Genomic DNA, 15545 nt, shown 5'->3' with positions numbered 1-15545 from the left:
ATAACAGATACCCGGGAGTGACTTACAGACTGGAATCTAATCGAGGGGCTCGGGATGGTTTATATATAGAATAACAGATACCCGGGAGTGAGTTACTGACTGGAATCTGATCGAGGGGTTCGGGGTAGTTTATATATAGAACAACTGATACCCGGGAGTGAGTTACAGACTGGAATCTAATCGAGGGGTTCAGGGTGGTTTATATAGAATAACAGATACCCGGGAGTGAGTTACAGACTGGAATCTAATCGAGGGGTTCGGGGTGGTTTATATAGAATAACACGCACACGGGACTTTAACCTGGTGTTTTACTGTGAGATTGTGTCTGCTCTTTAACCTGGTGTTTTACTGTGAGATTGTGTCTGCTCTTTAACCTGGTGTTTTACTGTGAGATTGTGTCTGCTCTTTAACCTGGTGTTTAACTGTGAGATTGTGTCTGCTCTTTAACCTGGTGTTTTACTGTGAGATTGTGTCTGCTCTTTAACCTGGTGTTTTACTGTGAGATTGTGTCTGCTCTTTAACCTGGTGTTTTACTGTGAGATTGTGTCTGCTCTTTAACCTGGTGTTTTACTGTGAGATTGTGTCTGCTCTTTAACCTGGTGTTTAACTGTGAGATTGTGTCTGCTCTTTAACCTGGTGTTTTACTGTGAGATTATGTCTGCTCTTTAACCTGGTGTTTTACTGTGAGATTATGTCTGCTCTTTAACCTGGTGTTTTACTGTGAGATTGTGTCTGCTCTTTAACCTGGTGTTTTAGTGTGAGATTGTGTCTGCTCTTTAACCTGGTGTTTTACTGTGAGATTGTGTCTGCTCTTTAACCTGGTGTTTTACTGTGAGATTGTGTCTGCTCTTTAACCTGGTGTTTTGCTGTGAGATTGTGTCTGCTCTTTAACCTGGTGTTTTACTGTGAGATTGTGTCTGTACGTCACTCCTGGGAATCTCAGTAAATTGTGACAATAAAAACTTAAATAAAATCAAGATCAAAGATTCCACCGTCACCATCCCCCCACTCACCTCAGACACCATCCATCACTCACCCTGCCATAGCCCCTTATTGCCCTGTTATAGTCCTTCCATTTCAGGTCCCCAGACAACCCATCGAGAAACCTCATGCCCCCTCTATACCTTCTACCCACCTCATAGGTTCCATACAGCCCGAATATTCCTGAATCCCCAATAGCCATTCTTCCCTGCCTGGCTCCTGCAGAGACAGAACTCTTTGCTCTACTCTACACAACCACCCTCAGAACCCATTACCCATGTTTCACTCTGCTGGACTACCCCTACCGTACCTCCCCCATAACCACCTCCCCCACAATTCTCAAACCATTCTCTCACTTTTAACCCCTCACTCCCAATATCCACCCATCACTCCCCATTGCACTGTCACTCCCCCGCACCATCTCATACTCACTAATACCACATCACCTACCCATTGACAAGCTTGTCCTCAGCACCCTCGTCCTACAATAACATTGGGATGCTCAAAAATCTGTCAAAAAAAAAACAAAGACTATATTACACCCTCCACCCCTTGGCAAAAGCAGCATTTTATGAACTGCCCATTATTAAATCAAAATGGAGTTCAGGTTCCCCTTAATAGCTGTAGCAACAACCCTGCTGAGCAGAATCTTTTGGTCAAATTAGCAGCTCAGCCAAGCATTCAAAAATTCCTTCTTCAAAAGGCATCAGTGAAGGTGAGACTCACTCTAACAATCTTCTCTCCATTTCTCAGGTTTTTCTGCAGCTGTGCCCTCGATGCCATGGTGCCAGTCACAAGACTCTGGGTCACCCATTTTCTCCTCCTCTGCCTCCTGGCAGGAAATGTCTCCGGCAGCTGCAACACGGCCAGTGCTCAGGAGTGCCGCTCTGCCCGCAGTGTGCCAGGGGCCAGCCTGGCAGGGCCCGGCTACGACATGGTGACCCTACAGAGCAAAGCGGCCTCCGTGATCGATGTCAACACCTGGAGGAACGCGAATGGCAGCTGCGTCCTCTGCCGCAACCAGCTGCTCTCTGGCACCCGCCAGCGGCTGCCCCTCTCGCTGGTGGACTGGAGGGTCCAGCAGCAGTGCCGGCATGATGTGTCCAGCCGCCTCTACCGCTCGGCCGCAGAGCTGCTGAAGTCCGCCACCTCGATGATATCCAACGGCTGGGAGATGGACCTCAAGGTGGGCCCCAAGCCTGGCACCACCGTCAACTGGATGATCGGCGGGTCCAGATCAAAGTTGACCGGCTTCAGCACCAGTCGGGCCAAGTCGGACCATTACAGCTTCACCAGACAGGAGTTCCTGTGCCGTAAATATCGGTATCGAGTGAAGACTCAGCCACGCCTGAGTCCCGAATTTGCCCGAGCCCTGGATGCCCTGCCGAAAACCTGGAACAACAACAGTGATACCAAGTACAAGGACCTGGTGCAAACCTATGGCACCCACTTCATCCAGGACGTTACTCTGGGTGGGCGCATCAGGGAGGTAACGGCCATACAAACCTGCAAGGTGGTATTCTCCGGCGCCACTGTGGAGAAGGTAAAGGACTGCCTCGAGACAGAAGCCGGTGTCCAGGCGGGATTTATAGGACCATCGGTGGGCTATGAGCGGTGCAAAGCACTGGCCACTTCGATGGCGCACCGAGCGAGCATGAGCCAAGTATTTTCTGACCGGGAGATTGAAGTATTTGGGGGCTCCGCCACACGGGTCGACATCTTCTCCCCGGGGGCTAGGAGGGCCTTCACCCACTGGATGGACACTCTGAACACACAGCCGGGCGTGGTGAGTTACGGCCTGAAGCCCCTCCACCACCTCCTGCCCACCAACGATGCCCGATACGCCATCCTGAGGGACTACATCAGCAAGTACATCACAACCAACGCCCTGACCCAGAGCTGCGCGGTCACACAATGCCCCGCTGGCTCGTTCCGGCGGGACAGGAAGACCTGCTCCTGCTATTGCGCGGGGGACACGAGAGTGGACAGGCAGTGCTGCCCCAAGGAGAAGGGCATCGGGAGGCTGACGGTGACGGTCGAGCAAGGCCGCGACCTCTGGGGTGACACCATTGGTAGGACGGATGGCTATGTCATTGTCAAGTTCGGCCAGGCCAAAGCCCAGACCACGGTCATCTCCAACAACAACAACCCCAAATGGAACACCAAGCTGGACTTGGGGGAGGTCATTGGAGGAAATGGACTCAGATTAATAATCCAGGTCTGGGACAGCGACTCCACCAGCAGGGATGACCTGCTGGGCGAGTGTAAAGAGACACTACTCTCCGGGACCCACCAGAAGACCTGTTACCTCAAGTACGGCAAGGTGACCTACTCCTACACCTTCACCTGTGGTCCCCACCTCGGGGGTTCCACCTGCCAGGATTACACACCCCGGCCTGACGGACCTGCCTTTACCCCCGACCTGGGATCCGCCAATTCCACCCTGCTCCCGGTCTTCCCCACTCCACCTCCAGCGGAAGAGGCCCCTCCCTCGGTCGTACTGGCCTGAGATCTGGGGTTTTGCCCCCTGTCCCCGTTTATGGCTACCCCTCCCCTCCCACCTTCCTCTCTCCCCACCCACTGAAGAGCGGTGCCCGCTCCCCTCTGCTCCGTCCCGATCCTGCCTCCGGGAGAATCCTGGTCCTTGCTTCCCAAAACTGCCAGCCTGCCCAAGGTACCAGCCCCTCAATTTGACCGGAGGGGATTGAGATAAACTCCCATCCACCCCCCCCCCCCCCCCCCCCCCAGACTGGCTTCTGATCTCCGCGGAGCGGGTACAATAAATCAGGACAATTCTTTGTCACCAGGTCACCTCAGAATGGGGTCGATCAGAGAGACACCCCGCCCCCAAACATCCCCCCCAACCGTCTCAACACCCCGTCAAGGGTTCCAGAATCGCCCATGACACCCGGGTGGAGGTGCCACGATCAGCCTCGGTCCAGAGGCCAATCAGGTTCGAATGAACTGTCTGTCACCCAATTCCAGACACTCCTCCAGGCCCGGATCCCAACTCCCTCAACCGGCATTCCAGTGGAGGCTCCCTATCGCAGCAGCAACGCTAAAAGCTTTGAGCTAAAGAGATGCTTTGAATGAATCACAGTAAAGCAAGGGATTCCGCACACCAGGCGGTGCAGCGACAAACATGAAGGCTTGCTGAACTGCTCTTGCATCTGTATAATCTTACATTTTCCAATAAATGCAATTGAGAAGCATTTAGCCTGTGACGTGTGATTAGTCTGTGTGGGGTGCTCCGGGGACACATTGAGGTTCAGTCGGAGAGGTTGGTGGGTGCACAAAGCTTTTCTCTAATCAGTTATGCTTGGAGGAAGAGAGCATCCACCGAACCGACACACCTTTGGAAACTAAGGGGCAATTTAGCATGGCCAATGCACCCTAACCTACACATCTTTGGACCATTCCGGGTGTAACACAACTACTCCATGTAACATCAGCACCGACCCTCCCGCAGTGCGGCGCTCCCTCGGCACTGACCCTCCCACAGTGCGGGACTCCCTCAGCACCGACCCTCCCACAGTGCGGTGTTTCCTCAGCACTGACCCTCCCACAGTGCGGGACTCCCTCAACACTGACCCTCCCACAGTGCGGTGTTTCCTCAGCACTGACCCTCCCTTAGTGCGGGACTCCCTCAGCACCGACCCTCCCACAGTGCGGCGCTCCCTCAGCACCGACCCTCCCAGAGTGCGGTGCTCCCTCAGCACCGATCCTCCCACAGTGCGGCGCTCCCTCAGCACCGATCCTCCCACAGTGCGGCGCTCCCTCAGCACCGACCCTCCCACAGTGCGGCACTCCCTCAACGCTGATGTTGCAATAGTGGGGTCCAGGCAGACACCGGTGGTGTGAAGTGAAGGGGTAGGTTGACGTAGAGATATATTTGATGTGTGAAACCTCTATCCGTGTTTCTGTCAGCTTCTGATGGTGGCTGAGGTTTCTCTCAGTTTCCCACACGGGAGGATGGTGGACTCAGAGGGACAGAGGAATGGAGAAGAGTGGTTGACACCTCGCCATGTGCTCTCACCCTCCTCTCTCCTTCTCACGCTCGATACAGATGCTGGAACTGTATCTGTCCTCTTCACTGTGGTCAGCAGAACCTCAACTCTGCCCCATATCAAGCAAACTGATGAGTCATAAACTCTGTCACATCCTCCTGATAGCTCAGTCCCCAAAGTTATCAACAGACTCCCTCTTTAACAGGAGTCCCGGACAGAGAGACTCCCTCTTTAACAGGGGAGTCCCTGATGGAGAGACTCCCTCTTTAACAGAGGTCCCTGACAGAGAGACTCCCTCTTTAACAGGAGTCCCGGACAGAGAGACTCCCTCTTTAACAGGGGAGTCCCTGATGGAGAGACTCCCTCTTTAACAGAGGTCCCTGACAGAGAGACTCCCTCTTTAACAGGAGTCCCTGACAGAGACTCCCTCTTTAACAGGAGTCTCTGACAGAGAGACTCCCTTTTTAACAGGAGTCCCTGACGGAGAGACTCCCTTTTTAACAGGAGTCCCTGACAGAGAGACTCCCTCTTTAACAGGGGAGTCCCTGACGGCGAGACTCCCTCTTTAACAGGAGTCCCTGACAGAGAGACTCCCTCTTTAACAGGGGTCCCTGACAGAGAGACTCCCTCTTTAACAGGAGTCCCTGACAGAGAGACTCCCTCTTTAACAGGGGTCCCTGACAGAGAGACTCCCTCTTTAACAGGGCAGACCCTCATGGAGAGACTCCCTCTTTAACAGGGGATCCCTGACAGAGAGAAATTTGTGGGGTGTGTTCCGCACTGTTGGTGAATCTGGCTCATCATCATACGCACCAGTAAAGGGGCCGGATTGAATGTATTCTTGCTGGAAAATGGATGCTCATAGCGGAGGCAGAAAGGTCACAGCTTATCCACGCACAACTGTCAGTCACAGAGTGGAAGGGGTGGGGCTCTTTAACATGCTGTCAACCAGAAAGCAAAAGATCTGGGAGCGAGTTCACACTCTGCAGAGGTTGTTTGCACAGCTGTGAAGGGGATCTGGTTCAACGGGAAGAATTTCTCCACCAAGCGTCTGCAGTTGGTGGGTCTCCGAGGACTTCGGTCGTCTACCAAACCTGGAGGAACCTGAGCAACACGCTGAGGCTGCTGGGAAACTATCGGGCCTCCTCCATCTTCCAGGAATGCTCCCAGTTGGTGCTTGACGACCGGCAGGAGCTGAATCCCGACAGGCTTGCCCCCCTCCTCCTGCTGGATGATGTCCGCTACAGTGTTACCTGCCTCCTCGAGCAGCTCTCCGCAGCCCTGGAGGCCTGTCGTCTGACTAGGCCGCAGCCTGCCTCGGATCCTCTCAGCTTCCTGCAGACTGCAGTCCAGCCCCTTTCAGAGGATGGTGAGGGGCTTTCTGGACTGTCAGCTGTACCGGATGTGGCTCCTTCACATCCAGCACAGGAGGAGCCAACCCTCGAAACCTCAGCACTCCCCCCTCACACCTCCCCCTGAAGCTCGCGCAGTGACCTTCCCAGTCTCCGATTCCCTCCTGTCCTGCGTTCCTCACCTGCACACCCCAAGGAATAAATGATTGTAAAATACCTACAGCACATTAGAGGCACATCAAATCTGAACTGAATCTCAATCGTACCCAGGCCCTCTCCATGTGGCCCCAACATTCCCCATGGCCAATCCAACTAACCATCTTTGGACACTAAGGGACAATTTAGCACGGCCAATCCAACTAACCATCTTTGGACACTAAGGGACAATTTAGCACGGCCAATCCACCCTAACCTACACATCTTTGGACACTAAGGGACAATTTAGCACGGCCAATCCAACTAACCATCTTTGGACACTAAGGGACAATTTAGCACGGCCAATCCACCCTAACCTACACATCTTTGGACACTAAGGGACAATTTAGCACGGCCAATCCACCCTAACCTACACATCTTTGGACACTAAGGGGCAATTTAGCACGGCCAATCCACCCTAACCTACACATCTTTGGACACTAAGGGACAATTTAGCACGGCCAATCCACCCTAACCTGCACATCTTTGGACACTAAGGGACAATTTAGCACGGCCAATCCACCCTAACCTACACATCTTTGGACACTAAGGGGCAATTTAGCACGGCCAATCCACCCTAACCTACACATCTTTGGACACTAAGGGGACAATTTAGCACGGCCAATCCACCCTAACCTACACATCTTTGGACACTAAGGGACAATTTAGCATGGCCAATCCACCCTAACCTACACATCTTTGGACACTAAGGGACAATTTAGCACGGCCAATCCCCCCTAACCTACACGTCTTTGGACACTAAGGGACAATTTAGCATGGCCAATCCACCCTAACCTACACATCTTTGGACACTAAGGGGACAATTTAGCACGGCCAATCCACCCTAACCTACACATCTTTGGACACTAAGGGACAATTTAGCATGGCCAATCCACCCTAACCTACACATCTTTGGACACTAAGGGACAATTTAGCACGGCCAATCCCCCCTAACCTACACGTCTTTGGACACTAAGGGACAATTTAGCATGGCCAATCCACCCTAACCTACACATCTTTGGACACTAAGGGACAATTTAGCACGGCCAATCCCCCAAACCGACACATCTTTGGACACTAAGGGACAATTTAGCACGGCCAATCCACCCTAACCTGCACATCTTTGGACACTAAGGGACAATTTAGCACGGCCAATCCACCCTAACCTACACATCTTTGGACACTAAGGGCAATTTAGCATGGCCAATCCACCCTAACCTGCACATCTTTGGACACTAAGGGACAATTTAGCATGGCCAATCCACCCTAACCTACACATCTTTGGACACTAAGGGCAATTTAGCATGGCCAATCCACCCTAACCTACACATCTTGTTGTGGCGATACAGTGTACTTAAGGAATGTATTTGGGTCATGCCTTTTTGTGTGGGATTTGTATAACAGTTTGTTTTGTTATCGATGCTGTTTAGTTTCCTTCCGGCAGTCCCGTTGTTATTGCAGCAGCGTAGTTAATGTGAGTTGCTACCGTGTTTGTTTGAAGGTGGGACTAATGCCAGGTTATTGTTTTGGCGTTCCCCCCCGGAGTTTACCAGAGCAGGGCTGAGTCACGCGACGGGTCACAGAGACACATCCCGTTCAGTTGCTGCTTGGGAGCCGCGGGGAGATGTCGTTCTTTCCCTCTCTGAGAATTCCGGAGACCGGGATCTGCCAGCGACTCGGGCCAGTATTTCAACGGCACACCTGCCCAAGTCTCGTCAGATTGCACCCGAGGCTGATGGAAAATGCCGCTCCGGGGGGGATGCCAGTAAAATCAGAACCTCGGCCTCTCTCCTTCTTTGGAAACTGCCATGTGGGTGTCAGAACACTTTCTCTATCTGTCCAGTGGTGTTTCAAATCCAGCATCCATGTGAGTGTATCTGTTTTCTTATGCTAATTGGTTCTGAAGCAAAATGTGTCTATGCGGATATTACTTAAATTGGAACTATAGAGATAGGCTAGCAGTTAAGAATCACACTTTGTCATGTTTCAGTAGTTCAACTGGCAACTTTTATGCCAATTCTTTTTGTTATATTCTAACTGTGTTCTTAAATAAAGTTTGTTTTGATAAAAACTTCCTCTCTCTGTCTGCCTCGCTCTTTCTATTCTCTGTCCTCTTTGTCTCTCTCTGTTTTTCACTCTGTCTCTCGTATTGTCTCCCTGTCTCTCACTCTGACATCCTTCCTTGCTGTCATCGTGTCTGTCTCCCCCTTTCTGTCTCTGCCTATCTCTCTCACTCTCCCTCTCTGTCTCTCTCTCTCTGTCTCTCTCCCTCTGTCTCTCTCTCTCTCTCACCCTCTTTCTCTCCCTCTGTCTCTCTCTTTCCCGCTATCTGCCTTTCTCTCTGTCTCTCTTTGTGTGTGTCTCTCTCTCTCTCTGTCTCTCTCTCTCGCTGTCTCTCTCTGTCTCTTTCTCTCTCTCTCAGGAGGGACAGAGAGGAGTATCGAACCAGTGACAGACTGATTTCTCACTGATATTGATGAGGTCATTCCTGTGGCATTGTAATCTGCTCAATGTATTTTCAGAAAGTTTGCTTTTATTCAATCCATGTCGAACCATCATTGATTAATCTCCACAAACATTGCTGCATTTTGCTCAAAGTTTTCTTGTATACATCGATTTATTATATATATTGCACAGGTATTTTACTCTGAGCAGTCTTTAAATAGGCCTTAGCGTAATGCACTTCACACCCAGTCTTCGCGAGCAAGACAGGAGGCAAAGTGTTAAAGAGGGAGTCTCTCCGTCAGGGACTCCCCTGTTAAAGAGGGAGTCTCTCCTTCATGGACCCCTGTTAAAGAGGGAGTCTCTCCGTCAGGGACTCCTGTTAAAGAGGGAGTCTCTCTGTCAGGGACTCCCCCGTTAAAAAGGGAGTCTCTCTGTCAGGGACTCCCCCGTTAAAGAGGGAGTCTCTCCGTCAGGGACTCCCCCGTTAAAGAGGGAGTCTCTCTGTCAGGGACTCCCCCGTTAAAGAGGGAGTCTCTCTGTCAGGGACTCCCCCGTTAAAGAGGGATTCTCTCTGTCAGGGACTCCCCCGTTAAAGAGGGAGTCTCTCCGTCAGGGACTCCCCCGTTAAAGAGGGAGTCTCTCCGTCAGGGACTCCTGTTAAAGAGGGAGTCTCTCTGTCAGGGACTCCCCCGTTAAAAAGGGAGTCTCTCTGTCAGGGACTCCCCCGTTAAAGAGGGAGTCTCTCCGTCAGGGACTCCTGTTAAAGAGGGAGTCTCCCTGTCAGGGACTCCCTCGTTAAAGAGGGAGTCTCTCCGTCAGGGACTCCTGTTAAAGAGGGAGTCTCTCCGTCAGGGACTCCCCGTTAAAGAGGGAGTCTCTCCTTCAGGGACTCTCTCTCCGCGGTGGGGAGCTAAAGGGGAATTATTGATGGTTGAAGAGGTGATGGTGAGCAGCTGGGGTGGGGGTTACGTGGGAGGGGCGAGAGTGGAAGCTGACGCTGTCCGTCTCCCGTCCACCAGAATCCCCAGCACCCAACGGCGGACGAGGCTGTGAAATTTGCGACTCCTCACCTGGTGGAGAAGCGAAGCTGGGGGTGGGGGTGGGGGTTGTTGGGGGGGTGGGGGGGGTGCAAAGTGAGATACATGTGCCCGGGAGTTTAAATGGGGGTTTTAGTTGCCCCTGAGGCTCCCGCCTCCCCCCGCCCCCTCTTCTCCCCCTCCCTTCTCCTCATGCTGAGTAGTTTGGGGGGAGTGATAGGGGTCTGGCAATGAGTGAACTCTTGGGAGATTTGGCTGACCAGACCCTCCTGAGATGTTCGACCTCCAAAGAGAGAGAGAGAGAGAGAGAGAGAGAGGAAACGATTGAGGTGCGTTTGCGATGGATTGAGGGGGCACAGGCGAGGTCAGAGTTCGCGAGAGGGTGCCTCACCCCGAGCGGGCCACGTAATCGCGGCAGGTGGCGCCCCCCAAGTGGGGGGCGCAGGTCAGCACCGTCTGGAAGGTCAGGCTGCCGTAGCTGAAGTAGCAGACGTGGGGGTGGCGGCCGGCGGTGAGGGGCTGCTCGCAGGAGCCCAGCAGGTCGTCGTCGTAGCCGTTGTCGCGGTCCCAGACCTCCACCCGCAGGCCCAGCCCCGGCTGGAGCTGGAGGTCGCCCAGGTCGAGGGTCACGTTCCAGACGGGGTTGTTGTCGTTGGCGACCACCCCGGTGGAGGCCCTCAGCAGGGGGCCGTAGGAGGCCTTGACGTAGGCGTCCGTGGCGCTCCCGTAGTCGCCCCAGAGGTCCCGCCCGCGGTCGACCAGCACCCCCAGCTTGGCCCAGCCCCTGCCCTTGGGGCAGCACTGCTTGTCCTGGCGGGCGTCCTCGGCGCAGCGGCAGGAGCAGGGGCGGCGGGGGTCGGCCCGCGCCCCGTGCGGGCAGGCCCGGGACGAGCAGTTTGCCGCCCTGCCCACTCTGCAGGATGTACTGGCGGATGGAGGCGCGCAGGTTGGCGTGCCGGGGGTCCCCGCGCCTGACCAGCAGGTGCAGGGGCTCCAGGACCGTGTAGATGACGCCCGGCTGGGAGGCCAGGCTGCCCACCCAGCTGGAGAAGGCCCCGGGGTCCTCGGAGAAGAGCAGGTCCAGCCCCGCCTGGGCCTGTGCCCCCCACCATCTCGCTCAGCCGGTCCTTGTACTCCTGGTGGAAGCTCTGCTTGCCCTCCATCTTCTGGCTGGCCTCCTTGCAGCTCTGGTACTTGGCGTTGGCCTCCACCTTGTCCTGGAAATGGACCCCGGCCTCGACCTGCAGGCAGTCCTTCACCTGGGGGGCAGCGAGGAGAGAAACGGAGAGCACAATCGGATTAGACAGGGCGAGGGGGGAAACGGAGAACACAATCGGATTAGACAGGGCGAGGGGGGGGAAACGGAGAACACAATCGGATTAGACAGGGCGAGGGGGGGAAACGGAGAACACAATCGGATTAGACAGGGCGAGGGGGGAAACGGAGAACACAATCGGATTAGACAGGGCGAGGGGGGAAACGGAGAACACAATCGGATTAGACAGGGCAAGGAGGGGGAAACGGAGAGCACAATCGGATTAGACAGGGCGAGGGGGGAAACGGAGAACACAATCGGATTAGACAGGGCAAGGAGGGGGAAACGGAGAACACAATCGCATTAGACAGGGCGAGGGGGAAACGGAGAACACAATCGGATTAGACAGGGCAAGGGGGAAACGGAGAACACAATCGGATTAGACAGGGCGAGGGGGAAACGGAGAACACAATCGGATTAGACAGGACGAGGGGGAAACGGAGAACACAATCGGATTAGACAGGGCGAGGGGGAAACGGAGAACACAATCGGATTAGACAGGGCGAGGGGGAAACGGAGAACACAATCGGATTAGACAGGGGCGAGGGGGAAACTGAGAGCACAATCGGATTAGACAGGACGAGGGGGAAACGGAGAACACAATCGATTAGACAGGGCGAGGGGAAACGGAGAGCACAATCGGATTAGACAGGGCGAGGGGGAACGGAGAACACAATCGGATTAGACAGGGCGAGGGGGAAACGGAGAGCACAATCGGATTAGACAGGGCGAGGGGGAAACGGAGAGCACAATCGGATTAGACAGGGCGAGGGGGGGGAAACGGAGAGCACAATCGGATTAGACAGGGCGAGGGGAAACGGAGAACACAATCGGATTAGACAGGGCGAGGGGGGAGAAACGGAGAACCACAATCGGATTAGACAGGGCGAGGGGGAAACGGAGAACACAATCGGATTAGACAGGGCGAGGGGGAAACGGAGAGCACAATCGGATTAGACAGGGCGAGGGGGAAACGGAGAACACAATCGGATTAGACAGGGCGAGGGGGAAACGGAGAGCACAATCGGATTAGACAGGGCGAGGGGGAAACGGAGAGCACAATCGGATTAGACAGGGCGAGGGGGAAACGGAGAACACAATCGGATTAGACAGGGCGAGGGGAAACGGAGAGCACAATCGGATTAGACAGGGCGAGGGGGAAACGGAGAGCACAATCGGATTAGACAGGGCGAGGGGGAAACGGAGAACACAATCGCATTAGACAGGGCGAGGGGGAGAAACGGAGAACACAATCGGATTAGACAGGACGAGGGGGAAACGGAGAACACAATCGGATTAGACAGGGCGAGGGGGAAACGGAGACACAATCGGATTAGACAGGGCGAGGGGGGAGAAACGGAGAACACAATCGGATTAGACAGGGCGAGGGGGAAACGGAGAGCACAATCGGATTAGACAGGGCGAGAGGGAAACGGAGAACACAATCGGATTAGACAGGGCGAGGGGGAAACGGAGAACACAATCGGATTAGACAGGGCGAGGGGGAAACGGAGAACACAATCGGATTAGACAGGGCGAGGGGGAAACGGAGAACACAATCGGATTAGACAGGGCGAGGGAGAAACGGAGAACACAATCGCATTAGACAGGGCAAGGGGGAAACGGAGAACACAATCGGATTAGACAGGGCAAGGGGGAAACGGAGAACACAATCGGATTAGACAGGGCGAGGGGGAAACGGAGAACACAATCGCATTAGACAGGGCGAGGGGGAAACGGAGAACACAATCGCATTAGACAGGGCGAGGGGGAAACGGAGAACACAATCGGATTAGACAGGGCGAGGGGGAAACGGAGAACACAATCGGATTAGACAGGGCGAGGGGGAAACGGAGAACACAATCGGATTAGACAGGGCGAGGGGGGGGAAACGGAGAACACAATCGGATTAGACAGGGCAAGGGGGAAACGGAGAACACAATCGGATTAGACAGGGCGAGGGGGGGGAAACGGAGAACACAATCGGATTAGACAGGGCGAGGGGGGGAAACGGAGAACACAATCGGATTAGACAGGGCGAGGGGGAAACGGAGAACACAATCGGATTAGACAGGGCGAGGGGGGAAACGGAGAACACAATCGGATTAGACAGGGCAAGGAGGGGGAAACGGAGAGCACAATCGGATTAGACAGGGCGAGGGGGAAACGGAGAACACAATCGGATTAGACAGGGCAAGGAGGGGGGAAACGGAGAACACAATCGCATTAGACAGGGCGAGGGGGAAACGGAGAACACAATCGGATTAGACAGGGCAAGGGGGAAACGGAGAACACAATCGGATTAGACAGGGCGAGGGGGAAACGGAGAACACACAATCGGATTAGACAGGACGAGGGGGGAAACGGAGAACACAATCGGATTAGACAGGGCGAGGGGGAAACGGAGAACACAATCGGATTAGACAGGGCGAGGGGGAAACGGAGAACACAATCGGATTAGACAGGGCGAGGGGGAAACGGAGAGCACAATCGGATTAGACAGGACGAGGGGGAAACGGAGAACACAATCGGATTAGACAGGGCGAGGGGGAAACGGAGAGCACAATCGGATTAGACAGGGCGAGGGGGAAACGGAGAACACAATCGGATTAGACAGGGCGAGGGGAAACGGAGAGCACAATCGGATTAGACAGGGCGAGGGGGAAACGGAGAGCACAATCGGATTAGACAGGGCGAGGGGGAAACGGAGAACACAATCGGATTAGACAGGGCGAGGGGGGGAAACGGAGAACACAATCGGATTAGACAGGGCGAGGGGGGAGAAACGGAGAACACAATCGGATTAGACAGGGCGAGGGGGAAACGGAGAACACAATCGGATTAGACAGGGCGAGGGGAAACGGAGAGCACAATCGGATTAGACAGGGCGAGGGGGAAACGGAGAACACAATCGGATTAGACAGGGCGAGGGGGGAGAAACGGAGAACACAATCGGATTAGACAGGGCGAGGGGGAAACGGAGAACACAATCGGATTAGACAGGGCGAGGGGGAAACGGAGAGCACAATCGGATTAGACAGGGCGAGGGGGAAACGGAGAGCACAATCGGATTAGACAGGGCGAGGGGGAAACGGAGAACACAATCGGATTAGACAGGGCGAGGGGGAAACGGAGAGCACAATCGGATTAGACAGGGCGAGGGGAAACGGAGAGCACAATCGGATTAGACAGGGCGAGGGGGAAACGGAGAACACAATCGCATTAGACAGGGCGAGGGGGAGAAACGGAGAACACAATCGGATTAGACAGGACGAGGGGGAAACGGAGAACACAATCGGATTAGACAGGGCGAGGGGGAAACGGAGAACACAATCGGATTAGACAGGGCGAGGGGGAGAAACGGAGAACACAATCGGATTAGACAGGGCGAGGGGGGAAACGGAGAGCACAATCGGATTAGACAGGGCGAGGGGGAAACGGAGAACACAATCGGATTAGACAGGGCGAGGGGGGAAACGGAGAACACAATCGGATTAGACAGGGCGAGGGGGGGAAAACGGAGAACACAATCGGATTAGACAGGGCGAGGGGGGGAAACGGAGAACACAATCGGATTAGACAGGGCGAGGGGGGGGAAACGGAGAACACAATCGGATTAGACAGGGCGAGGGGGGAAAACGGAGAACACAATCGGATTAGACAGGGCGAGGGGGGGGAAAACGGAGAACACAATCGGATTAGACAGGGCGAGGGGGGAAACGGAGAAACAATCGGATTAGACAGGCGAGGGGGAAACGGAGAACACAATCGGATTAGACAGGGCGAGGGGGAAACGGAGAACACAATCGGATTAGACAGGACGAGGGGGGAAACGGAGAACACAATCGGATTAGACAGGGCGAGGGGGGAAACGGAGAACACAATCGGATTAGACAGGGCGAGGGGAAACGGAGAACACAATCGGATTAGACAGGGCGAGGGGGAAACGGAGAACACAATCGGATTAGACAGGGCGAGGGGGAAACGGAGAACACAATCGGATTAGACAGGGACGAGGGGGAAACGGAGAACACAATCGGATTAGACAGGGCGAGGGGGAAACGGAGAACACAATCGGATTAGACAGGGCAAGGAGGGGGAAACGGAGAGCACAATCGGATTAGACAGGGCGAGGGGGGAAACGGAGAACACAATCGGATTAGACAGGGCGAGGGGGGGGAAACGGAGAACACAATCGGATTAGACAGGGCGA

The 15545-nt window shown here is 54.4% G+C and overlaps 1 protein-coding gene and 1 pseudogene across 5 annotated transcripts in view; one reads left to right on the top strand and one right to left on the bottom strand.

The window, feature by feature from the left end:
• LOC145338717 (perforin-1 pseudogene) overlaps positions 1–3529 on the top strand; it is a 30993-nt pseudogene extending 27464 nt beyond the window's left edge. For all 4 annotated transcript variants that reach the window (XR_013885869.1, XR_013885870.1, XR_013885868.1 and 1 more), the window contains one exon: positions 1735–3529. The product of XR_013885869.1 is annotated as a perforin-1 pseudogene, transcript variant X2 (transcript). The remainder of the gene's footprint in view (positions 1–1734) is intronic.
• Positions 3530–10325: 6796 nt separating this feature from the next.
• On the bottom strand, positions 10326–11276 carry LOC145338713 (perforin-1-like; the record flags this gene model as incomplete). Its single annotated transcript, XM_080183113.1, is given in 3 exon segments — positions 10326–10917; positions 10919–11116; positions 11118–11276. Coding segments are annotated over 3 exon segments (870 nt in total), but the record flags the coding sequence as incomplete, so codon positions are not given.
• Between the last annotated feature and the right edge of the window lie 4269 nt (positions 11277–15545).

Source organism: Carcharhinus amblyrhynchos, unplaced genomic scaffold (assembly GCF_965287045.1).
Source record: "Carcharhinus amblyrhynchos unplaced genomic scaffold, sCarAmb.v2.hapA chromosome_153, whole genome shotgun sequence".
NCBI classification, from domain to species: Eukaryota; Metazoa; Chordata; class Chondrichthyes; order Carcharhiniformes; family Carcharhinidae; genus Carcharhinus; species Carcharhinus amblyrhynchos.
The sequence above is the reverse complement of the archived record's forward strand: the minus strand, read 5'-3'. Positions and strand labels throughout refer to the sequence as shown.